The sequence below is a fragment of the Macrosteles quadrilineatus genome, unplaced genomic scaffold (genome assembly GCF_028750875.1).
Source record: "Macrosteles quadrilineatus isolate MER2022 unplaced genomic scaffold, UCM_ALF_1.0 Scaffold_19__1_contigs__length_3004403, whole genome shotgun sequence".
NCBI classification, from domain to species: Eukaryota; Metazoa; Arthropoda; class Insecta; order Hemiptera; family Cicadellidae; genus Macrosteles; species Macrosteles quadrilineatus.
Genome location: NW_026542612.1, coordinates 2,703,231 through 2,729,664, shown reverse-complemented (window position 1 = coordinate 2,729,664; position 26,434 = coordinate 2,703,231). Strand labels below are relative to the sequence as shown.

At 35.2% G+C, this 26,434-nt stretch overlaps 2 protein-coding genes across 4 annotated transcripts in view; one reads left to right on the top strand and one right to left on the bottom strand.

Annotated features, from left to right (window-relative positions):
* LOC129005318 (uncharacterized) overlaps window positions 1-12,047 on the bottom strand; it is a 127,512-nt gene extending 115,465 nt beyond the window's left edge. The window contains exon 1 of one of the 2 annotated variants that reach the window (XM_054434176.1): window positions 11,487-12,047. In XM_054434176.1, coding sequence (XP_054290151.1) covers window positions 11,487-11,570 — 84 coding nt within the window. In that variant the 5' untranslated portion in view covers window positions 11,571-12,047. The remainder of the gene's footprint in view (window positions 1-11,486) is intronic. The other variant, XM_054434175.1, reaches the window with a different exon arrangement.
* Window positions 12,048-12,199: 152 nt separating this feature from the next.
* On the top strand, window positions 12,200-26,188 carry LOC129005296 (prefoldin subunit 1-like). 2 transcript variants are annotated; one of them, XM_054434153.1, is made up of 4 exons: window positions 12,200-12,348; window positions 22,325-22,447; window positions 23,910-24,038; window positions 25,391-26,188. In XM_054434153.1, exons 1-4 carry the CDS (start codon window positions 12,316-12,318, stop codon window positions 25,487-25,489), a joined length of 384 nt encoding a protein of 127 aa, XP_054290128.1. In that variant the 5' UTR covers window positions 12,200-12,315; the 3' UTR covers window positions 25,490-26,188. The 2 variants fall into 2 exon arrangements, with proteins under 2 accessions (XP_054290128.1, XP_054290129.1); XM_054434154.1 differs by lacking the exon at window positions 12,200-12,348 and adding an exon at window positions 14,369-14,398.
* The last annotated feature ends 246 nt before the right edge of the window (window positions 26,189-26,434 follow it).

The window sequence follows — 26,434 nt, the reverse complement described above, 5'->3', positions numbered from 1 at the left end:
ATGTTGTTTACGTATAAGCCGAGTGGGACTGTAGATAAATATATCCAGATGCTTGATGTTAAATCTGTGCATTAATACCATCAATTTGAGACCTCAATCATAAAAATCGGTCGGGTAGAAGAGCCAAACGAACTCGGAAAAGAAAATCAATTTTTTTTTTAATAAATATATTCTAACTATCATTATATTTTTGTGTTTTTCCGGAACATGCTGTAATTCACAAGGGGCAAACACCTAAAACCTTAAAGTGCATGTCAATACAAGCACAAAAATGTGTAATTCAAAAATTCCCACCAGGGGGGGAGGGGGGGTATAGACCAGCCTCCGCTCTATATGTTGTAGCCTACTGGGATATCTATCCTGACACATGTCTCTTTTTAATTGTATTTAATATTACAATAATTTCTTTTCCATTTGAGCTTTTTAGGGACTTATGTCCCTACAAGCCACTAGTTACTTCATTAATTCTATTATTTATACATAAAAAAAAAAAAAAACACTAGACAACCAAAGGACATATAGCTCTTATTTGGACATTGTAGATGAAAAATTTAATAAAAACAACACTGTATTTAGTTGGAATGAAATAACATCTAAAATGAAATGATAGTTAATGCAGTAAAGAAAATGAAAAATTATAATAGTAATGATGTGTATGGAATGTCAAACAAATTAGTAAAAGGTATTATCCATAGTTTAAATGTACCCCTTGCGATGAGTACAAATGCATTGTTAAGGGAAGGATTATTTCCAGATTCCATGAAGATTTCTCACGTTTGCGCGGTCTATGAGAAGGGTCCCAAAAACAAGCCCTAGAGTTATCGTCCTGTTTCAATTGTCCCAGTCCAACTAACGTTGCCGTCGGCGTCCCGTCACTTCTACCGCCTGAAGAGTTGGTTCTCAGTGTTCTAATTTTTTTCTACGCCAGTGGCACTTTACAAGGGGTCAATGTCAGAATAAAGGTGTTATGCAACGTTTTTGTGGTTGTTGTGCCGGGAATTAAATCCGTCCTTTCCGCATCTAAGTCTGAGACATTACCTACCATTTTGTTGTTGTTTCGTGGCTGGCAACATAACATAACAATTGGGTTGTGTTATTCTTAAATATGATATCAAGTGCTCTACATATGAATGATATTTAATATTGAAAGTTTTATAACTTTCTACGGTAATCATTGAATTACATTACTGTAATAACAAATTCCTATCGCTGAACTCAGATAAATTAATATTCAACTAAGTTACCTTTCAAGCTTTGACTATTGATAGAACTTCTTTTCTTTATCCAATACTTAATTCAAGTTTTCAACCATCTAGGTTAAAATGATTGATAACATTAAATGCCAAAAAATAAAATATGAAGAAAAATGCGGCCGAACGTCGAACGCCAGCATCGGACACTGCCGTTGCCGTATATGGCTGAAAGCGTCCGTCGTCTGCCAATCTTCCCTACTTTTCATAACACACAAAAAATAGTCAGACTCGAACGATCCCGAGGTTTGGGTTAGAGTTTGTGATTAGTCCATTCGTTCACCACAAGTGTAAACGCTACAATGAATTTCAATTTGGTAGAACGATTTGCAATAAAAATTATTAAAGTTCCCCTGGTATAATAGTTTATCTATATATACAATATTTTGGGGGGGTCATGACCCCCCTGGGACCGCCCTTGCATAACTGTGGGTTCATCAGATGACATTAGCACGAAAAACAGGATAATTACCGATACAAAGGATATGTTTGTAATGTCCACATCTTTACTTATGAAACTTGTTATAGATGTTGATACTTCTGAGACAAATGATAAGTTAAATTTATGAAATAGGTTGTATTAAATCTATAAATGTTCTTTTTATGTATTGTTTTATTAAAAACTATGAAACCTGATAGCTCCGCTTAACTGGCTCTCACTAATGAAAGCAAACCTAGTTATTCTATAAACTATTGCCTACTGAACTGCATTTAAAAGTTAACAGCCGATTTAGGCCTATGCCTTTTTTATGTGCCAAATACTGCTTCCATAAGTATTTCATTGGAACTTTGAGAGCCTATAGGGCGGATTCCTTGGATTATTTTTTAACACCATATAGATATTTGCACTCACCGATATGGTCTTTACCACCAGGCAAATTTTGATAAAAATTGCTTCAGCCATCTAGAAGGAGTTTGCTTATGACAACATGCAGAAGAGTCGACATATAAGAGCTTTGTTCAATAAATTTTAATGAATATAACTATATAAATTTGATTGGATGGTGTGTTTGGTCTCTGGGGAGCTCAAAATAATAAAGTAATTCAATCCAGAGTGTAGGTTTTACCTACTGTGAGACCTACGCTAATAGGTTATTATGTTTATGGGAAATTCACTGAAAGTAAAGCAGTACCAGGTTCAGGTCTCACCATCAGATCTATGGTACAGTAGACCCTCTCTAATCCGGCACTGCACCACTCCGGCACTCCAGTAATCCGGCGACTTTTGACGGGAGGTCTTCCCCGATCGCGGCAAAATTCTGATTATCTCCCGCGGCAGTGTAGACATCATAATTCTCTCACGTGGTCATGAAAACGTCATCGTCGTCTTGCGCGATCGCGGCAAATTCATGAACATCGCCAGCAGACGTATAGACGTTATCATCGCCTCCCGCGGTCACGGAAACGTCATCGTCGTCAAGCACGATCGCGGCAAAATCACGAACATCGCCAGCGAAGGTATAGACGTTATCATCGCCTCCCGCGGTCACGGAAACGTCATCGTCGTCAAGCACGATCGCGGCAAAATCAAGAAAATCTCCCGCGGACGTATAGACGTTATCATCGCCTCCCGCGGTCACGGAAACATCATCGTCGTCAAGCACGATCGCGGCAAAATCATGAACATCTCCCGCGGTCATGTAGACATAATTGTTGCCTTCCACGGCCGCAGCAAAAATTTTATCATCTCCCGCGGCCGTGTAAACATCATTGTCTACTCCCGCGGTCACGGAAACGTCATCGTCGTTTTGCGCGATCGCGGCAAAATCATTAACATCTCCCGCGGTCATGTAGACATAATTGTTGTCTTCCGCGGTCGCGGCAAAGATTTTATCATGTCCCGCGGCCGTGTAAACATCATTGTCTACTCCCGCAGTCCCGGAAATGTTATCGTCAACTTGCGCGATCGCGGCAAAATCATGAACATCTCCCGCGGTCACGAAAACGTCATCGTCGTCATGCGCGATGGCGGCAATTTTACGATTATCTCCCGCGGACGTGTAGACGTTATCATTGCCTCCCGCGAATACGTAATTGTCATGCCCGTTCGCGGCAATAGCGGTTTCCGATCACGCGAACTTCGGAGACGTGTTTTAATTGCATTTAAGTGTTTTTAATGATAACATTCCAGTAATCCGGCATTTTCACTAATCCGGCAGTATGGCGGTCCTATATCTGCCGGATTACTGAGAGTCTACTGTAGTAGATTATTCCTTCCATGGATTCGATAAAACAGTGTTGGTATGACAAAATATATGGTTCATAACATGAGCTTTATTTTGGCGTAGGTTGGAACTAAAATTTCCCGTAAAATCCCGTATCACAATGCTTTTGTCCCGGTTTCTGTGATTTCTCTGGTTTCGGGGATTTCTCTCTTCAAGCCATATTACAAGGCCACTGACTACTGATCCAGGCAGTGCTGCAATCACCGCTGCTCTTTTGTTTTTCGTCAGATTGAAATATTTTAGTGCCAATTGCGTTCGCTGATAAGGTGCCGCGCCGGGGCTCAGCCCGGGCCTCGCCCCCATTGGCGAGCGCCTGTTGGAATGCCTACACTGAACAAGTTAACTCTCTCTTGGCTTTTCATCGGTTGTTAAACTTGAGCTCATATAAAAAAAGAGTAACATTAGTCACTAATAATAAAATCCATACATCTTAGCTACCAACAATGAAAAAAAAAAATAAAACAAAAAACATACTTGATGCAACAAATAATCTGTTTAATAAAAAATGTCCATTTATTTGGATAAGAAATGGTTTTAATCAACTTTCATAACAGTAAAATTAATGAATTTTGTGACTTCAATCATTTTCAGTGCAAGCTCCAATCAACTCTAGGAAGTTTAAGAAAATCTCTATGATATCAACGTATATTTGAACAGCACCAAGAATGTACTCTTCTGGGCTCAGAGAAACTCTTCTTCCTCCAATAATGGCTTGAGTATCAAATATTAAAAATAAAGAAAACAGAATAACACAAACTCCGGCATAGATGATATTGACAATGCGACTCTTCGTCACCATTACAATGATACCAGCAACAACTGCAAACAACATCACCACGACCATCATCACACATACAACCATCGTGCAACTGGTAAAGTCAAAGGGGCAGATGATGGCCATTACAGTAATGGCGACTGTCACTAAAACAGTTAACATGAAGGCGTAAAATACCACTTCTGTGTCCAACCTAGCAGTGGAGTAGCCACACACTCCTGCCATTCCTAGAGTCATGAGGAACAATAAGACAATATTTGTTGGAAAATTTCTTCGTGTGCTTTCACAACAAACAAGCATAAAGTAAGGGACCACAAAAACCACCAGACATATAAATATTCCCCATGGATAATCTGTCGCAAACTCCTGCACTTCGTCTATCATCAGGAAAGGTATGTTCAAGAGGGTGGTGAAAGCCAGTTGTAGAGTAAGGATTGTGTAAACCTTGAACACAAACTTTGACCGGATCTTGGAGTCGTCAAAAGCAGTATCAAACTGTTCATCATCAGAAAAGTCTGCTGAACTTTGTTCATTTATGATATAAGGCCCCGCTTTGCCACCTTTGGCACTAGCAATTTCTGCCATCTGAGCTCCCTTCACTCCAATCATTCTTATTCTTTACTACTTCTCAGTTGATAATATGCAGGAAAGTTGTATCACTAAACCTGTCCAAACAAAATACATTAAATTGGTCAATTAGTATTGGCATCCCCCAATTATTCTATTAGATTACTCATAAATAACTATTTGTATCTCTATTTCAACCGAAAATAAATGTTACTAGTGGCATGTGAAGTAAATAAATACTAGCCTATACAAAATAAAAGTTTTACTACCACATTGAGTAATATTTTATGGTTTTAGGGTTCCATTTCCCCGTTGTTGAAGCCAATATTGACAGTTGACACGAAAATCTTTGGTTTGGGTTTGGGTTTTCAAATAGTATCAATTATAGATAACGTTTTCCCTGGTTTTAATATAGTACACAGTGCATTACTGAGTTAACTGGCTAAGAAGTAAACCAACTGCTGCGTGTACTGAATACTGGCTTGGAAATATAGCGTGATTAACTATATTTAAGTAAAACAAAAATGAGCTGTGTATGGCTTCCAATGCTAATTTTTTGGAGAAAATGTTACGTTAAATCTAAATTTCAATTAAAATTTTGGGAATACCACTATTTTAATCGCCGTCACGGGATAGAGACCTTTAATTTGAGCCCTCTCCCATCGTTCTACGATTTTGGTACCTCTAGGCTCAATAATTCTTTCGCCCCCTATTCTGGTAAATGTTACTTTCTTATAAACCTCTATTAAAATCTATATCTGACAAATGCTGTCTTAAACACTTTTAATAATTTTATGAACTTAATAGTGGAATAAAGCTTGTGGGACTGAGACAAAACTATCCAACCCGCAGAACATTCCTGCAACAAAGCATGGCCATTGTTACTGCCGAAGTGGCTTCAAATTTCAGGCCTAAAACACTTACTCTATACAGTACAAGATACCATAGATTAAACATACTCCCTTAGTAGATTTGTCATCCTATTGGTTTAGCTGGAGACAATTTTTTAAACCATGATACCCCCTATACATTCATTTTGGTGCCATTTCAGTTACCTATTTAAAACCTCGTTTTACCAAATAAAACAATCCAATCATAAACAATACTTCATCCCCTGGTTAAATTACCACACAACTCATACAATTAATCCTAAAATAATAGAAACAAAATTTCTTTTACACTAGCACCCAGTGTCACCAACATTAACTAAATACTGTAGGCTACATGAAGAATATTCTTTAGAAGTTCCTTAAATTTGTGATGAGTAGTCTAATTTGTTGATTAGTCTATGGTGATACTGCATCTGATTATATTCGAAAAGCACAACAAAGTGATATATTTCAGCCAACCATACCGAACCTCAAGCCTGCTGAGGAGGGAATTGAAATAGTCCTTTGGAGGGTATTGATTTTTTTCAAACCTATTGCAAAACTAGATTCATATTTTTTCGATAATTTTCAAGACATTCTCATTGTTTTCTTGAACATTCAAAAAAACGTATGATGTATTTTTAGTTTATCCTGCAAGTTGTTGTTAGCAAATCAAAAGATAGGACAATAACTTTCATTTTGCGCGGTGAGGGTGGTACAAACACATGCACCTCTAATGGCACTAATCACTCCGAGCAGTAGTGCAGAGCCAGCGATAGGCAATGGCAATACAATGCGTACCGCTCGACAGCATTCACCTACAGTAAGTATGACCAATTTTATAACAAATTTTATATGTACCTAGGTAGGAATCGCTAGGGGCTCAAAAGCGCATTCTAAAAATCTGCAACGATGACATCATAGTTTAGTTCAAAATTCCTCCGTTAACAGCGTTGTAGTAGAGCTGTCAGATCTCCTCTTGAGGGAACACCATTACCGCAACGAACGATACGGAATTCAGTCATCGTCATCTGCCTCGGTGGTGTAGTGGATAGCGTACCGAGCTGATAAACCGAAGATACTGGGTTCGAATCCCGCTGGCAGCACTAACTTTTTGTCAACAATTTGTTTTCATATCAGCAAGTTTGGTTGGTTTGGTTAGGTTATGACAGTTTAAATTTATAATAAAAAAAATATAAAATTGAATGTTAGACATTTATAATTTTATTTTATGAACAAAACTATTTTTTAGATTAGTAAACCTTCATTCGTTTTTTTTCATTATCAGCACGTTTGGTTAGGTTATGACAGTTTAATTTAATAATTGAAACATTTTAAAATTAATTTTATAATCTTTCTTAATTTTATAATTAACTAGGCCTAATAGTTAAGTAAAAATTACGCGTGTGCTCTCTACTACAACGCTGTTAACGGAGGGATTTTGAACTACACTATGATGTCATCGTTGCAGATTTTTAGAATGCGCTTTTGAGCCCCTAGCGATTCCTGTACCTAGGTAATGTTGGCAAGTAGTGTACCTTTACTGAGACAGATTTTCTAAAATATCAATTATGTTAAGTTACCAGTACTGGTAGCCTATGGTTATTTATTTTTATTTATAGATTTTTTTTTATTTTCCCCTCGACCGTGCGCCTCCTAGGCCTATTGGGAAACCCAGCCAACAATTTAGGCTAATTATTTATGTTTAATATGGACGAGGCCTGTTCAAAAAGTATCTGACCTTACTTTTAATCTAGTACCTCATTGAGTTTTTTTTTGCTAACCAAAATGACAGAACGGGTGGAACCGCAAAACTAGGTGATACCCAAGTTTAACAATTCTCTTCAAGACGCTAGGGTGTTACACAACTAAAAGTGTTACAACAGATTTAAAGGCGGAAGAACTTCGGTGGACAGTGATCCTCGTTCTGGGAGACCATCAACAAGTTGAAACATCAATCAAGATTGAGTTTTAGTGATGGAGGATTGACATATTTACTGTTCAAGAGCTAGCTACGGAAGTTGGAATCAATATTGGTTTAGTTCATTCAATTATAATGGAAGATTTGGCTTTGCACAGAGTTGTTGCAAAATTTGACCCAAAGAACTTGACTGATGAACAAAGAGAATTGTGGCTTGAAGTTGCTCAAGACCTGGACATGTATTCAGAATTACCCAAACTATCTCATAAACAGTTATAAATTGTGATGAGTGCATGAGTGAACGGGTATGACCCCGTAACCAATGCGCAGTCTAATCAGTGGAAACACTTAACATCGCTGCGGAAAAAAAGCACGCCAAGTTCAAAGCAAAATCTAAGTCATGCTGACTTGTTTTTTTTTTTACTGCAATGGAGTATTTTAACTGAGTTTTATAGTCATGAGTACGCATCTGAGGGACAAACCATTACTCAAGAAAGAGTAGCCTAGGTCTACTACTTAGAAGTTTTAGGATTCTAAGTACGTGTATACGCGATGCAGTGCGTCCCAAGCGTCCTTTAATTTGTCGGCCACAAACTCTTGGTGGCTTATCAGGACAACGCTCCAGCGCATTCTTCCAATCTGTTCAAAACTTCTTGGTAAATCATAGCAGCATTTTCCAGTGCTTCGCCAGGCCCCCTGAACCGGATGTGGCACCATATGACATCTGGCTGTTCTCTACCTTGGAAATGCTCTCAAAAGCAGAAACTTCAATGAAGAAGGAAGTTGTTGCAATGTTGCAATTATTCTGTTTATTGGTAATCATTCTGGGCAACCACTTGTCAAAAAGCTGTACTCAGAACCCAGGACCCTCTTCACATGCTGGCTGCTGATGTTGGGTAGAAGGCAGGTCAAGCAGGCACTTGCTTTCATCACTGGACATGACCATTTCAGGAAACACCTAGCTACACTATGGGAATCATAACTGAAAACCAGGAGTGTTGGGTTTGCAGCATGTCCGTGAGACTGCAACGCATCATTCTGGATTGCGACAAACTTGGGGTTAGGAGAAGGACTCTTATTTCTTCAAAAGCAGCCAGATGATGAACCAATCGCTAAGTTAACATTGGGCAAATGAGCTTATGGACATGGTCTAGGACACAGTTCTTGGCAAATGGTAAACGGGGCAAACACAATTTAAACCAGTACCTAGTATTTTTTTTTTTTTTTTGGGTGGTGGAAAAATGCATTTAAGCTTACTCACACATGCTCAATGGCCTCTCAGTAGTACTGGATTCCCGCGGGCTCAATATCCGCAGACTACCGGCTACAAAACCCCTTCATCTCCTAGGAAACTAACTTAGCCTGAACTGTTTGACACATTAGCCTACTTCGGGCTAGGCCTTTTAAGGGGAGCACGCTGTGAGATAGGCCACAATGCTAATTATATGGGGTAACAAGCTTCTATATCGGTACCAATATCTCAAAAAATATATGAGATATTGATCTGAAATTTATTTTGATGCTCCTATACATATAAAACAGTATAACCATGCAAAATAATTAATTTATGGCAAATAGTTAGAAAAATATATTATTAAAAAAATTTTATATAAATTTTTTTATTATTTTTTTATGAAAATAAAAATATTTATACCATTTATAATGAAGATAATATTACATAGTTGCATCATTCTACTCAACAATCTAGCAGAAACAACTAGTGAAAATTTCAAGTCTCTACTCATGACGGTTTCCATAGAAACGGTACCTAAACACTAAAAAACAGAAGTTTCGGGAAATTGAACTTAAACACGAACACGAATAGGCCTACACTGTCACTAGTGCACTAGAAAACCTCCTGGCAAGAATTCAACACAGAGACTGTCTTCTAGTTTCCTTTTTGTTAACCTTCTTCTTATTCTTTGCTTTTTATTTTCTTCCTGCACTTCTCTGTCAGCTTTTTTTATTCTCATTTGGTCGATTTTTGTAAGCCTAAACTATATAATAATAGTAAACTTTCCTGGTTTGATTCATACCCGCTCCAAAACATTTGCCTTAGCAATTTATTTCCTCTAAACTTGTGTTTCCCAAACTTTCTAATCATAGGCATTTTGATGAAAAACTAGGCCTAATTTACTTGAAAGTAACGACAAAACTCTAAACTAAACACCAAATGAATAAAATCCCAACAACAACAACAATCAACAATCACTGGGATAGACGACAGATGTAATTTGATGTAAACATTAGGTAAACAAACAAAGTAGAAGGCCAGCAGAAAATCTGTAAATATTCAGTGCTACCAACAGCACAAATGAAATACTCCTTAGTGTTTACTAGTTATACTATATACTAAATTTACTTAGTTAGATGGTTACTATTTGTGTGGAAACAATGAGCATCTCAGGAGAGCACGCTAGTAGGCCTAGCGCCAAACATGTGTAAACATTATTTAATTGTTTTATTTAGCTGAAAATATACAAGTTATGTATATAGTGTTATATATTTTCTTAAACAGCATAAAACGGGCAATAAGTTTAAAGCATTTTCAAAAAATCAATTTTTTTTACCCATCTCACGGCATGCTCCCCTTAACAATGCCACTAGGGCTTACCTTCTTATTTCCTCCGAAAACTAAAGCCGACCAAGAACTGCCAGCTGTTAAGAGAAAACTAAAGCCAATTAACTTAAGTTAGTTCTAAAATGAAAGGGACCACAATTTGACTCTCTGGAAAAGTTAGGGTAAAGTATAAAAGTATTAAAAAGTTTTTAAACTGATTCTTTAAAATAAAAATAGTCTAACTTATTGATGGATTGGTTGTTGGATTGATTTTTACCTAATGTAATAGCATAGCCTATAATCAACTACGTTATGAGCATAAGGGACGGCTGCACTTTACTTGACGTCCTACACTCATTCGATTGTTTTTTCGATTCGATATTTTCATTTGATTGTTTCATTTGATATATCGTTTGGTTAGTTAGGTTAGGTTAACCTTACCTAACTAACCAAACGATATATCGAATGAAGCAATCGATTAATCGATATATCGATCGATATTTTCATTCGAATGAGTGTAGGACGTCAAGTAAAGTGCAGCCTAAGGGACTAAGAGATGGTGCAGCATGGAGAGGAGCCTTAAGTTCAAAAAGACCCAAGTTTTATTTAATTTGTCTGAAAATCAAGGAATGCGGTTTATAAGTGGGTAGACTTCCATATATTTTGGCACAAACAACCGAATTAAAACACTGTATTGATTTTTTGATTGTTTCATTCTATATAGGTAGGGTATTGTTTGGTTAGTTAGGTTAGGCTAACCTTAGCCCTACCTAAGTTAACTAACCAAACTATATAGGCCTATCGAATAATCTAGATATATTAATCGATATTTTCATTCGGTTGTTTGTGCCAACAGATAGGCTACAGAAGTCTACCCTTATAAGTTATTGCAGACATAAGCACTTTGAATCAAAGGAAAACATTTCCCGGGGGATTGGTCCCAAGATTTAAGAGGGCTGAACACTCCATCACCTTTGGGCGCATATAATTTAGTCACAATAGCTTAGGTCTACCTATCTTATTGTAACTTAACACTTTTGCCATAGAAAAAGCCTAGGATGAAGTCAATATTATTGACTTAAGTTTAGGTAGGCTAGGTGCCCACAGTAGACAGGTACCGGTACTACCAAATAAACCTCTCCTAATTGTAAATCTTAGGCCGCCTAGGCCTATTTTGGCATAATGTTCCTTATGTCATTACACTTGCTTAAGTTACCTTATTACATGTGTCCATTAGCCTATATGTTAAGAATAAGATATTATAGTGAAAGCCAACATGCACTGATTATACCTAAGGGTATAATAAAACAAAGTCTTACTGTAGGTCCAGTGTCGGTGTTGAGTGATTGATGATTGTCTTGGTAACAACTTGAGTTCATTTTAAGCTTAAGTAAGCTGGACATTTTCGGAGGCAAACCATACGTTTAACCATTAAAGATTCGAAGTGAATAAAAGTAGGCCTAGGCAAGACAAAATTGGGTGAACAACTTTAAAGATTTTTGCTATAAGTTTTAATCGAAATTTGAACGAACGAATCACACACAATCCAACGACAGTATAAGAAACAGAAAACTTCTTTCAGTGTCTTTCCTGGGTTGCAGGCTGCAGTCTTCCTTGCTTCGCTTGACAATCCAATCTTCAATCAGTTCAATCTTACAAACAACAAGATTTAACAGAAAGAATTAAACAACAAACAGCTGTCAGTTACAGATGATCTGAAGTAATCTTGGAATTGGTGGAAGTAATGGTAATCATAGGAAACGTGCCATCACTATGACGCCGTGTAGTGTCCCGTGAGCCTTGCGGGAACTCGACCCAACAACAAGCTGGTGACCACTGGACCACGGCCACTTAACAAAAATGGACGAGGAATGGAACTGGAAAGTGTGAACGTCATGAAATTGTGACGCAGAGTCTACGTCATAGAGCGTCCCGTGAACCTTGCGGGAACACGACCCGTGGCGACATTGCTGCACTGCTCCTAGCTCCAAGCTCCAGAGCTGCATGTTAATGTTGCAGCTCCCACCCAGACTCAGCCATAGAGCCATTGTGTGTGTATTTTTGGAGTAGACAGCTTCCTTGAAATTTATAAATTGTGATTATTGTGAATAATTTACAACAATCTGAAGAGTTTTCGATTAACAAGTAATGTCAAAGACGGTGGACCTCGAACTGAAAAAGGTTAGGCCTATGATTTGTATTAAAAAAGAGGCTGCACTTTAGTTTCTGTGGTTTCTGTTCTACATTTACTCACATATACTGCATATTTGGTTTGAGGTTAGGTTTATTTAGTTAGGCCTAAGTGGTGGGCATCATGAATGAAAATAACCGAATCAATCGGTTATTGATGCCAAACAGGCTAATTCGGTTATTTTATCCTGATTCAGTTAAATAAGTCTTACCGAGCGATTCGGTGATTTAACAAAAAGTTTGTCTGTTAAATTTATTTTACCCTACGATATTTTTTTACCTTTTAGCGAATTTCCCTATAGGGAAGTAGCTATTACCGTAGGTGGCACGGTAAGACCTAGACCTGGGACCGATTTATTTTTTTCATTTTGATGTCCCCAGAGGCCAAAAACACCATTCGTTCAAATTTTTATATATGTATATATATATACGTCCGTGAACGCGATAACTTGAGTAATTTTGGTCCGATTTTGATGAAATTTGGTTTAAAGGTGTAAAGCGAGATAAACGTGAATGAGTTCGCGAACCAGCATGATCGGACCATGGGAACGGGGCTTTAGGGGGGGGTTTTATGGGGTAAAAATTGGTTTTTCTCACTTTTGACCCTCAAAACACAAAATTTCCCAATTTCTTTTTAGACCTTTTTAAAGACCTTAAAAAAACAAATAATTTAGTATATAAAAGTATTTTTGTTCGATTATTAGTAACGGAGAAAATTAAAAAAATTTTAAATTTAAAATTCCCATGTTATTCTTATGGAGAATATTGTCAAATGTTGTAATTTGCTTGTTTATGGATATATTTTGATCAAACTTGGCAAATTTATTTATTTTGTACTAAGCTATCAATATTTTACTCAAAAACACACTTTATTAGGTTTCTTGTAGCAGCAAACCTAGGTACTCGTCAAACCTAATGTTATTAAAATATATTTAATTGAAAATCAATTCAGACAAATGGAAATTCGCTTAGTCGGCAGGTTTGCTGCGGCGGGGGTATTTGATGTTATAGGCTTGGCCTACCTATAAATTATTACAAACTGATATTTTTAACCCAAAAATTGTTACACTAAAATACTTTAAGTTATTACTTTTATAAATAAGTTTACTGGGTGGGCCTATTGACTAAATGTTAAGTTATTTGGTTTATCATCACATCATCAGGTAAAATTAAGTTGTTGTTTGGAATAGTGAATAATAACTAAAATTGATTCAGCGATTCATTCGACGAAAAATCACCGATTGACGATAAATGATTGCTAACTTATTCAGTTTCTCATAAGAAAAAAATAGTTGTGGTTTGGGACAGTAATGACTAAAATTGATTCGGCGATTCAATCAACTAAAAATAACATGATGGTTGGCCTCTGGATCGTTAAAGTTAGCACTAATAAGGTTTAAATTACCTGGCTTCTGTCTCCGATCCTGGTGTAATTTGTCGCGACTTATCCATCACCGGCGCCGCATCACGTTTCGCAGTCGTTCTTTAAATAATGTTTAACTTAAATGTTTCGTGTGTGTAAATGTCTACATGTTTTTTGTAAAACCATGAGGAACTCAACACTGAGGAATGTTTTATAAAGGAGCTGGCGTTCAACAAACCTGAAGATGTGCCAGTAATAGGCATGAAACGGCTTTAGTTTCATAAAACTACCGAGGATCGGAGACAGAAGCCAGGTAATTTAAACCTTATTAGTGCTAAAAATAACAGATTGATTATTCGATCATGGAAACCATTCGGTTATCCCACCACTAGGTTTAGTATCAGAACAGTTTCATTTTGGTAAGGTAAATATACCCAGTAGTTGACATCAAGCCAGTACTTGAGTTAGTTGACACTTTACAAATCAAAAACTAATATTAAAAGTTCATGTTAAAGTTCCTTTGTGTTCAATATCTTAAAAAAAACTTCAAATGTTTTCCTTCATTTTCATTGCAACATACCCTTGGTTAGCTATGTGTTTGAAATGTGGTGTAGCTAAAAAGTTCACTCTACCTGTTGGAAGCCTCTCATCTTGTGATTTCTTATGGCTTTGAACAAGGTACAGGGTTGATAAATAACTTTGTTTGAAACATAATTTACCTACTTAAAGTCGGGACCACATAAGTTTGCAGTTGAGGGAGGAGCCTATTTACCACATGGTTTTGAATGGACCAATGAGAACGGTGCGGTGTAGCCAAATCTAATAACTTAATACCAGCTGATTTGAAAATATTGCTTTGTATATTTTAATTATAGTGTTGTCATTGGCGATGTGGCAACGTCGCAATAGCCTTGTCTTGTGATTGACTGCCACCAACTGCAAACTTATGTGGTCCCGACATTTCAGCCTCCTTAGTTTTTTTTTATACCATATAAATATTAATATAATTTCAACTTAGGTACCGGTAGGTAGGCCTACTTTTTTAACTTATGATTAATGGGTAATGATTTCCAGGCTAAAAACACCATTTGTTCAAATTTACACACAGCTTATATATATATATATATATTTATATTAGTAAAAATGAAATAAATAATTAAACAGTTAGTACCCTTTATGTTACTAATTTATTGAATAACTAACATGTTTCAGCTCTTAGGTCATGATCACAGTTATGAACAAATAGTAAATGTTATGAAAAGAAATGTTTAGAAACCAAATTTAACTTACCTACTAGTGGCCCGTAGGGGCCATAGCCCCTAATTTAGACTACAATAAAGAAACCATATATAAAAAGACAAATATTTGAAATATGTTTTGTTAAATTATCAATTTTATGTTACTTAAAATTAACAGTGTTTCTTGTTTTATATCTTGGTTTTCCTTCCGTTGGAGTCGTATATTAGTTGCTTCTGATGTGACAATGAAATACAATTGTAAAATAATGATTAAATCAATAACACAACATATTAACAAATGGAAACGTACACACGGTTGGCCTGAACCCGGAGAACATCTTTTTTAGTTTAAAATTGATGATTTGTTTTGCAATCTTACGAATTCTCTTATAGTTTCCATTTTGAGAACCACATGTAAAGGACAAAATTATTATTAATTATTATGAAGGAAACTCCCCATTTCGCGGTAGTAAGTCAGAAATATATCTATGAATTTGTCCCTGAATGTCAAGACAGTAAGGCCCATTTCCCGGAATCTCTTTTTGTGTAGCGCAAAGCGACGCAAAAGCCATTGTACTGTTATATTGCCTTATGTTTTTTATGAATTTCGAATCATGTAAAAACAGTTATTTTAGTTCGTCATTTACTTGTGGTTGTGGCATGTCCATTGTGGCAACATGCGTTGAAATGTCCATTTGTGGCCTTCTCTGCAAAGTGAAATGCGCCACAATGCATGCAAGTGCTTTAATAGATTGTGAGAAACAACACTCAACTCATTTTCCAGCGTTCTTCTAAAGACAGGTTGTAAAACAGCTTCTGAATTTCTTTCACAGTTAGGCCCTACATGACGTTCTCTTTGGCATTTCTTAAGTCTGTCGAATTCCTGGACACTCTTCCCCGTCTTGCAAGTCTTCCCCTACCCTGTCTAGTTACTTCACTCATTAGTCATTATAAAAACGGAAAACAAAAAAATTAAACACAATTCAATAATTCATTTCGAAACATTATTTACCAACATTGACTTTCGGAATAAATGTAAACATTGCAAATAAATAAGTAACAGCTGATAGAATGCAGACGTTTTTCAGTCCCCATGCATTTCTTATGGTGGATATTTTATGTTTTATCGCGTTTTCTGGTAACTTTATGGGAATTCTGCTATTTTTCCCGAGTCCCTGGGGTCAAGACCTTTAATTTAAGACCCCTCCCACTTTTCTGCGACTTACCAGACGTCCACAATTTTCTGGTAAAAATTTGGTCTTCGAGAATTATATATAAGGATATGGTTTTATTCATCTTAATAATCTGCTACATTTTAAATGATAGAATTAACACAAAATTAAACATTAGGGTACATACATAAACAAAACAGCTGAAGAAATATTTGACAGTACAATAGAAATCATATTATAACATTCACCCCATCTTTTTTTTTATGTAGCCTAATCCCTTAGATAGGTGGGATGTCTTCGGACTCTATTGAAACGACGCAGGTTTGTTTCTTTGTTATTCCTCACAGAAGTAGGGGTCACGGCCTCATGCAGAGGGGATGCTTCGATTTCAGATTGAATAGAGTTCCCAATTTCAGGTTGAAGCAGGTTAGATTAACATCTCAGGTCTTGAAGTAAGGGATCTAGTTCTTGACTGGGATTTTCCGAAGTCACATACTCATCCTCTTGTTGGATAGCTTCAGTGGGAATAGCGAGATGTCGCACCGATACCAGAGCCTCTCTACCATCTCTATATTTGATGCGAGCATAGTCTGGATTAGCCTCTATCAGCTGAGCTTGTTTCACTAAAGGTTCATATTTATTATTTCTTACATGCCTTTCTCACTAATACTGGTCCTGGATTCATGAGCCATTGAGGTTGAGAGGTGCCATAAAATGATCGTCTCTGGTGTTTGAAAAGACGTTCATGTGGTGTGTCTCATTCGTAGCTGTACATAGTAACGAGCGTATACAATGCAAAGTTTCGGGCAAAACATACTCCCACTGTTCTGTCTTCAGACCCTTGTTTCTCAGAACAAGAGATACAGTCTTTCAAATCGTTCCATTATATCGCTCAGCTTGAGAATTACCTCGAGGGCTATAAAGGTTAAAATCGGCTAGTGGCGATTCTTTTGAGTGTAAGAAATCACTCAGTTCTTTTGACATGAAAGCAGAACCTTGGTCGGAGTGGACAAACGCAGGCATACCAAAGATAGTGAAGATTGATGTAAGTGCTTTGATGACAGAAGATGCTTATGTGTCTGAGCAAGGAATATCAAACGGATAACTTGAAAACTCATCAACAACCGTCAGTAGGCCTATATATTTATTCCTTGTCACATTGGCCCCTTAAAATCAATGTTAAGTCTCTTGAAAGGAGCCATTGCATGGATGAGTGTTGATGGGGTTTTTTGGTAGAACCGAGGTTTCACTTCCGCACAAACAGAGCCTGAAGCGGTCATTCGCCTGACATCTTCGATAGAGTAAGGGAGATTTTTACTTTTTAAGAAATGTTCTATTCCAGGATGTCCAATGTCACAATGAATTCTACGGAGTTTTTCGGAATCTCTACAAGAGATGGAAGATGAAACTCGTGAAAATGCATCTGCTACTACATTTTCCTTGCCAGAACGGTACACTATGTCGTAAGAGAAAGGTGCTAGTTCCAATCGCCACTTTAAAATCTTGTTGTTCTTAACCTTTTGCGCGTGTTTCTGATTGAACATATAGGACACAGATTTCTGGTCTGTAATTAATTTAAACCGTCTTCCAATCAGGAAATGCCACCATTTCTGTATTGAATCGAATAGTGTATTGTGAGGGCCTCTTTTTCCACAGCAGGTAGATGTTGTTCACTCTTAGTTATGGTTCTTGAAAAGAAACATATTTAGCCTTCCAGCTTGTGAAATGGTTTTTATATAAATATTCCAAATTTATATGGTTTTATTCAAATTAATAATCTGCTATATTTTAAATGAGAGAATTAATTATGTTTTCAGGACTTTTTTATGGTTTCTATATATGTAGAATTCTTCTTTAATGAACAATTTGTCTTTGTTTGGTTCAAATTCAATTACTGATAAATTATTATCTACGTTTTGATATTTATGATTAGTTTTTAGTAAGTGTTCTGCATAGTTTGATTTCATACTTGTTGAATTTTTAGACTTAAATGCCTGTATATGGAATCTTGGTATCTTGGAATCTACATTTAAAGCTTCTACTAGTTTGGCCAATATAATACTTGTTACAGTCTGTAAAGGAAATTTTTTAAATGCCGCTTTTGTTAAATTTCGATGATTCTTAGTTATTTGTTGATGTTTGGAAACTTTTGAATTTATAATCTTAAAGACGTTGTTTTTTGTTCTATATGTTGCTTTGTAATTTGTTTTAGATAAGGCTTTCCTTATTGCTTTATTTAATTTAGAGTTATGAGGGAGATGTAGGCCTACCTACTATTTTTTTTTTCAATTTCTCTTCTTTCTTCTTTTGTTTCTTAATTTTGTTCTTCATCATATTATCAATGAGATTGTCTTTATATTATATCCATTTTTGGCTGCAATATATTTTATTATCTTCTTTTCTTTTTCAAAATTTGTTTTGTTTAGTGGCAATGTAATTAGCCTGTAAATCATAGAATGAAATGCTGCAATTTTTTGTTGCCAAGGGTGGTTTGATGATTATTATGCATTATCATTCAATGCATTATCATTATTATTCACGCAAATTGCTATAAGAATGTGCAATTTGGATAGTTATATCTCACTTCTACTTCCGGCAACAGTCATTTTTAGAATTTTCCAAATTTCTTAACATTAGCTAATAAAATCTCATATTTCTCAACTTTTAACCTACATAATGATATTTTCAATGGCATTTTTAGAATCGTCATTAAATTTTCTATCAAACCACGTATAATATAGTACAGCTAAACCTATTTAAAAGCTTTTAAATTTAACATAAATAACAAATTTTAAAAAATCAATAAAAAGGGTGCTACAACTCGCTTAAGAAAATTTTGAATCAAGACGTGTTAAAAACTGTCAAATAGTATAAAAAACATCTCCACATTTTAAGCTTTAAAATGATATGCAATATGTGACATGTAATGTCAGCCTAAGGGGAGAAATACAGTATTGCATTAAACATAAAAATAATCATTTTTTATTTAAATCCACTCATTAATTACGAGAACGCATTTAGTGAAAGTTGTGTGCAAAAGGTATCTATTGTCGGGACCACGTAAGTTTGCAGTTGAGGGAGGAGCCTATTTACCATATGGTTTTGAATGAACCAATGAGAACCGTGCGGTGTTGCCAAATCTGTTAATACCAGCTGATTTTAATATAATGCTTAGTATATTTTAATTAGTGTTGTCAACGGGCGATGTGGCAACGTCGCACTAGCCTTGTCTTGTGATTGGCTGCCACCAACTGCAAACTTACGTGGTCCCGACAATAGTGAAAGTTGTGTGCAAAAGGTATCTGTATTACCCCAAGTAAACTTGTAAAATTTAATACTGTAGTATAGTACAGCCCAAACTAGTAGTGCTTTGAATGCCTCGTAAAATTAGTGAAATTTATAAATACACACGTTAGTTGTGATTACGAAGATACTGATCATATGTAATTAAGATTATTTCTACTGAACAAATTTTTAACCCTTTGAGGTCGAATTTTTTCCCCATGTCAAGAAATTTGGAAAATTCTAAAAATGGCTGTTGCCGGAAGTAGGAGTGAGATATAACCATCCAAATTGCGTATTTTTATAGAAATGTTTGTGCATAATATTGATTTAAAATATTTGACACTGACTACCAAACACCCTGTATAAATCTGCTAGGCCTAATAAGCCAGAAAGAGGGCTACACATTGCAAGACCATCATTCTGTTTGTAATATTTGTTATTGTATTCAAAGTAATTTTGTTCCAAAGTATTTTTGTGAGATTGATGATGTCTTTTATTTAATTTTGTTTTAGAGATTTGTTTCTTATTAACTCTTCTTGTATGATATTAATTGTTTCTTTCATTGGGATAGGCTATTTGAATACATGTTAACAAAACCGAAGGAAATAAATATTGAATTTTGTGGAATTTGTATGTTTTTTTTATGTTGTTTACCAATTCATATGAGTTTTTGATTTCAAAGTTATGTTTTTAATTTATGTTATTTTTTATTTTATCATTGAGAAATTTACTTCCATTGTATGTTGGTGCCTTTCTGAAGTCGAACACTGGTCTTATAGGAATGTTTGTTTTGTGGGTTTTTGGTCGACCTTGGAGTGTAGGAGATTTTGGATTGTTCATTTTTATGCGAGTTTTAGTTTGTTTTGGAATAGTTTTATATTTTGTAATAGCTTGGTTTATGTTTTTTGAATAATCATTAGTTGGATCTTTTGTCAAGGTGTCAAAGTCATTATTTTGAATGAACTCGGTAATTTTGGAATCATAATCTTGTTTGTTAATGATAACAATTGAATTGCCTTTGTAATAATTGCATTTTTTCTACTAATTTTTTTGATATTGATGATATTATCTTTAGTTCTTGTTTAGATTTGTTAACCATATTCGTTTTTGGAGTTTCTTTCTCTGTTTTATTAAGTTTGTGTATGAAGTTGTGTCTAATTGGTTCTTGCAATTTTACTTGTAATTTTACTTCTAATTGCTGCTTCAATATCTAATAGATCATTTTCGTAGACATTGTCTTTGAAATCTAGGATTATATTGTATCTCTGTGATTTTTCTAGTAGGTTTTTTTCATGATTTGTAAAATTGATATTACTTAGGTTTTGAAGTTCATTACTTAAATTTGTATCATAGATTTTGTTAATCTCTATATTTGTGTTATCTGCTTTTTGAGATTGAATAAGATTTGTAAATATTTTCTTTATTTAGAGTTGCAATTTTCTTTCTATTATTGGGCGAGTCCAGTTAGTTATGTATTGTATTATTTCGTCAATAGCAGAAACTATTGACGAAATAATACAATACATAACTAACTGGACTTTTTTGGTATGGTATGAATAAGAATAAGAATAAGAATATGTTTATTGTCTTTCAGGCTACATAAGCATTAACAAAGTCAAGTTTACAGCAGAAATGCCAAGTCTCTATACTAATAATTAGGCCTAAGGGTAATATCACATATCATAGAAATATACAATTCATAGGAACTATACAAGAATCAAAAATTATACATAACAGATTTCAAACATTAAAATTCTATCTGTTTTAATAAGAAAAATTCACTAAGTGAATAGAAAGGATTTTTAGATAACCACTCATAAAATTTGTTCTTAAAAACTTTAACAGTATATTTCTTACTAAGATTAATTACTTTATTATATACCTTAAGGGATAGTACTACATGACTAGACAGTGATTTGCTGAGCCTATTGTACTCAATTACTGCTTTATCCCTATTACGAGTGTTGTAACTGTGCATATCCCCAGTGAGTGTAACAAGATCCTGATTTTTTAGTATATAAGATACAAGTTCAAAAATATTATGTTTTGATTAGTTCATGGTAAATTTTCTTCTTTTGTTCAATAGTGATTTGTAGTTTGGAATATAGGTAGTTTATTTCTTCTTTTGTCCAAATTTTCCTTGATGTTTCTAATGTTTTTGTTGCGGCTTGAGATTTGCATTTTATGTTAACTTGGACATAATTTGGAATGATGTTTTCTCTCAAACAATTCTTATTAAATTTCAAATTTTTGTTATATATATGTCTATGTGTGTGTGTGTCCGTGAATGCAATAATTTTAGTAATTTTGTCCGATTTTGATGAAATTTGGTTTAAATGTGAAAGGCGGGATAAACTTGAATGAGTTCGTGAACCAGCACGATCGGACCATTGGAACGTGGTTTAATGGGTAAAAATTGGTTTTTCTCATTTTTGGCCCACAAAACACGAATTTTTAATTTTTCTCTAGATTTTTTTAGAGAGCTTAAAAAAACATATAATTTAGCATAAAAAGTGTTTTGTACGGTTATTGGTAACGGAAAAAATTCAAAAAATTGTAAATTTAAAATTCTCATGTTATTCTTATGGAGAATATTTTAAAATGTTGTAGTTTGCTTGTTTATGGATAGCCTATATTTTGATCAAGCTTGGCAATTTTATTTATTTTATACTAAGCTATTAATAGGTATGTTACTTAAAAACACACTTTATTAGTTTCCTTGTAGCAGCAGACCTAGGTACTCGTTAAACCTAATGTTATTTAAAAGATTTAATTGAAAGTCAATTCAGACAAATGGAAATTCGCTTAGTCAGCAGGTTTGCTGCGGCGGGGGTGTTTTATTTTCTATTATACATCTATTCTCTTATCCTCTATGATCATGGTCTCATCAGGAATTTAATATATTTTAGGCATTCACTGAACTTCAGCAAAAGATGATCGAAACCACAACAAAACTACAGCTGGCAGATATCCAGATTGATGGTCTAAAGCGCCAGAAGCACCATGCAGAATTGACGGCCCAAGAAATTAAGGTAAGGCACTTGAGCTCACAGGTTTCATAATCATAACTTTACCATATTTTAAGACATTATTGTGAGGTAGGGCCTATCTATATAACCTATTAAAGAATATTGGTTTTTTTTAGTCTGTTTGGCTCTTCTACCCAACCGATTTCTATAATTTTGGTCTTAAATTAAAGGTATGCATGCACCGATTTGCCATCAAGTATCATCACTCATTTATCTACTGTATTAGGCCTACTCGACCACAAAAACATAAATTTGATTTTTTAGCAAATTTCCCATATTTAGCGAATTTCCCATATAGGGAATAAGCTATTACCGCAGGTCTCATGGTAAGACCTAGACCCGGGACCAATTGACTTTTTCGTTTTAAGGTCCCCAGAGGCTAGGCTACAAGAGTTTTTTTTTTTGCTTAACAATAATTAAATATACCTAAACTTTCTTTTTTCCATTATATTGAATTTTAGCCTCCTGATCACAGTTAAATACTAAATAATGGTGTAAATACCTGCATTTATGTGATCAATTTGTTGCTAAATTGCAACCGGTTTCGACTCACAAAGGAGTCATCGTCGGGCCAGTACAGATGTCTTCTTGCTTCATTTGAAGGTTGTCAATTCATGATAAATAAATACATTTAACACGCACACGTACACGAACATAAAAACAAACATTTAGGGCTAAAACGAAAGATAATACAATACGGTAACGGGACACGACGTGATCGGGCGGGGGTTATGTCTAGACTGCCGGTCAGGATCAGCGTGGTCAGTGATGACGTCGTGCCTGGATTTCCCGATCAGCTGATAACTTCATTCACAACTGTCCCTTGCGCTAGTATCTTGATTGCAGTGTCGTAAATGTAATTTGATTGAAATGAAATCTTGTCATTGTTATTTAGAAATCAGATGTTCTGCTAAGGTCGAGGTCTGTGCCGCTGTAGTTCTTTTTGGTAGATGTTCTTTAAACCTTTTGTTGAAAGAACTGGATGTTTGGCCTATATAATATTTTGGGCAGTCATTACAATTGATTTGGTAACTGTTTTCTCAAAGGTTGCAGAAGGTGTCTTGGGACGATTTTTTAATAAAGAACCAAGTTTATTATCAGTTTTGAACGAAACTGTGATTTTATTGCTGTTCATTATATTTTTAAATTTAGTGTTGAGGAACGAACCATACTTCGCAGAAACATAGGTTTTCTTTTCTTTATTTTCGGTTTTTTTATTTTTATGCTTGGAAATCAGTTTATCAATCAGGTTGCTTTGGAAACCATTGGAAACAGCTATATGTTTGATTGGATTGATTTCTTCGGTATAATCTATTGTGTTCATTGGTATTTCTTTTTTTGTACATAAATGAACTCTTGGCATTAATCTACTTGTGTTTTTGCCATCATCAATACAGAATTCCATTCACCAATTAGATGGATTTATACGTTTCTAATTACATGTTGTATAATTTATAATTTTCAGACTCTATCCCCCGAAACAAAAACGTATGAAAGTGTAGGAAGAATGTTTGTACTGACAGAAATTCCAGTTGTTTGCAAAAACTTGCATGAAAAAATCAGTACATGTGATGAGAAAATAAAGTCTCTTGAGGTAAGCCCTAGAAAATATTTTGTTAAAGAATAGAAAGAGGTCATTGAGTGTTAGGAAGTCTTTTAAATTGCCCAGACTTGCATGAAGTTTTTAAGACAAGCTTTTAAGAAAACTTTCCACCGTTTACAACTATAAGATATTTTTTAGTTAACTTTGTGCTCTGAACCTTTGTTAGCATTAATTTTTTTTTTTTAAATAGCCTAACTTAAATATAGGGTTATTAAAAAAGAATGATGGAAAACTAAACGGTTGGTACCTACGTCTTTTTCCGTGATTTCAAATAGCTGATTGTTACACCAATGGAAATGGAGTGTGTATAAGTTTGTTTTAACAAATGTATGTTTAATCTCAGTTAATTAGTTGAGTACTACAAAGCCTGTCAACAAAATTGAAGAATATCAGCAAGAATCGAAGCTATGATATATGAAATATGTACTTTTTGGCTTGTCAGTGCCCTTTAATGCTTATAATAACTGCGGTTTGAATGGCTTTTGTCTCAAACGCTTGTGTAAACCCGTGGACGGTGGTATATCTTGTTCCCTACCAGCTTTGACTGTCAAGGTTTTTGTTTATGGACTCCGTGCAATCTTGGCTTAAATTTTCTCCACAGCATCTGGCGGAGTCCGAGTTTACAGCATCGCGGACAACGACGATAACGTTTCACGATTTTGCCGCCGGATGTCGACGATGATGTTTCCGTGACCACAGGTGTCAATGATGATGTCTACACGGCTGCGGGAAATGTTCATAATTTTGCCGCGATCGCAGACGACGACGCTGACGTTTCCGAGACCGTTGGAGACAAGGATGACGTTTCCGTGACCGAGGGAGACAGTCAATGATGATGTCTACACGGTCGTGGAAGATTTTCATGATCGTAAAACACCCAAATTGGCTAGTTAGAATTTTTCATTGCTGCATATTTTTACTTGAAAACATCCCTTTATCTTACTAAAACTTAATAACAGAAAGACAGTGGTTAGTTTAATATAACCAAATTATTTCAAAAATGTAACCAACTGTAAAAATTGGTATCGTTATCATTGATCAAGAATCGAGAATCGGTTGGCCTACATTTCGGTATCAATTTATCACTAATAGTTTAAAAAAACTAGTCTTGAAAAATCTGGAATTAGTCTTGAATTTTAAAATGCAAATAAAATTGACACCCTGTGTAATCTATTTGACTATAATTGCGACGTTCCACGATCCCAGTGATGCAATAGGTTTTATTTTTTAACCTCTTAAACAAATCAAACACCTCGAGCAATTCTCGGTCCCCTGGTACTATCCTTTAAGTAAATTTTGTGCAGATTTATAACAGACCCTATAGTGATTTTGTGTTGTTTCAGAGCAACAAGGGCTATTTAGAGCGAAGTTTGAAAGATAGCAAGAACAACTTGAGAGAAATGGTTCAACAGCGCAAAGAGGCTCCTCAGGAAGCCACATAACTAATATTATAAATAGTTTGAGGTTAACAATGTAACAAAGAGCTCAAGGGCATAATTTTTTAGGATTTTTAGTGAGGATAGCAGGCTTACCTGATTGGGAAAGAGTCTAAATGACATAAGAGAACAAAACTTTACCCTATGAACACAAAACATTAGATATTTCAATGTCACTGACACTTTTCAACTAAGGAAGAGAGAGAGATATATTATATTATAGTGTACTTTTTGGCAACATTGTTGCAATAACTTCCTGGTCACCATTAGGCCTCTTTCTTCTTTAGTTGAAAATGCTGTCAGTGACAGTGAAATATTCTAATGTTTTGTGTTTATAGTGTAAAGATGTGTCTTTCTTGTGCCAGTTTGTACAGTTTTCTATTCAGGTAAGCCTGCTATCCTCATTACTAATCCTAATATTATAAATTACTAATCCCTCCTTTAGAAATATTTATTTATTAATAAATTTGTTAACACAACTTTATGATATTTTGTACTGTTTATTGAAATTAAACATTTGCAGTAAAATACTACAGTTTAGTTTATAATTTTAGCATGAGAATGTCTTAACCTGAGAATGAGGACTTAATTTTGTTCGGTTTAATTTATTAACTTAACATAATATCAATCACCTATTTAACCTTTCAACACATTACATACAGTAATATTGTATAAAAAAAGTATAAAATTAAATGTATCATCAAAAAATAAAGTGATTTTTATTTGTTAGCAAAAAACACCTGGGCCATTTAAAAACTGACCTAGTTTTTTAATCTTAATTAATTATTTAAAAAATTTACTCCAGTTGGAAGAGCCTATTAACCCTTCAACAATGTTTGAGGTACCTATGTACTGCCATTTAACGGCAGGGTAGCCTGCATTTACTCGCTGGCGCTTGAGTCAGTGGCAGCTAGCTAGCCCATAAGGACTCTCGGACGCCGCCCTCCCAAC

What these genes read in the sequence shown, in the direction of transcription:
- LOC129005296 (XM_054434153.1), top strand. Translation starts at nt 12,316, where the DNA reads ATGTCAAAGACGGTGGACCTCGAACTGAAAAAG. An exon ending in TGGACCTCGAACTGAAAAAG is followed by an intron (nt 12,349 to 22,324) that starts GTTAGGCCTATG and finishes AATATATTTTAG; the next exon opens with GCATTCACTGAACTTCAGCA. An exon ending in AGAAAATAAAGTCTCTTGAG is followed by an intron (nt 24,039 to 25,390) that starts GTAAGCCCTAGA and finishes GTGTTGTTTCAG; the next exon opens with AGCAACAAGGGCTATTTAGA.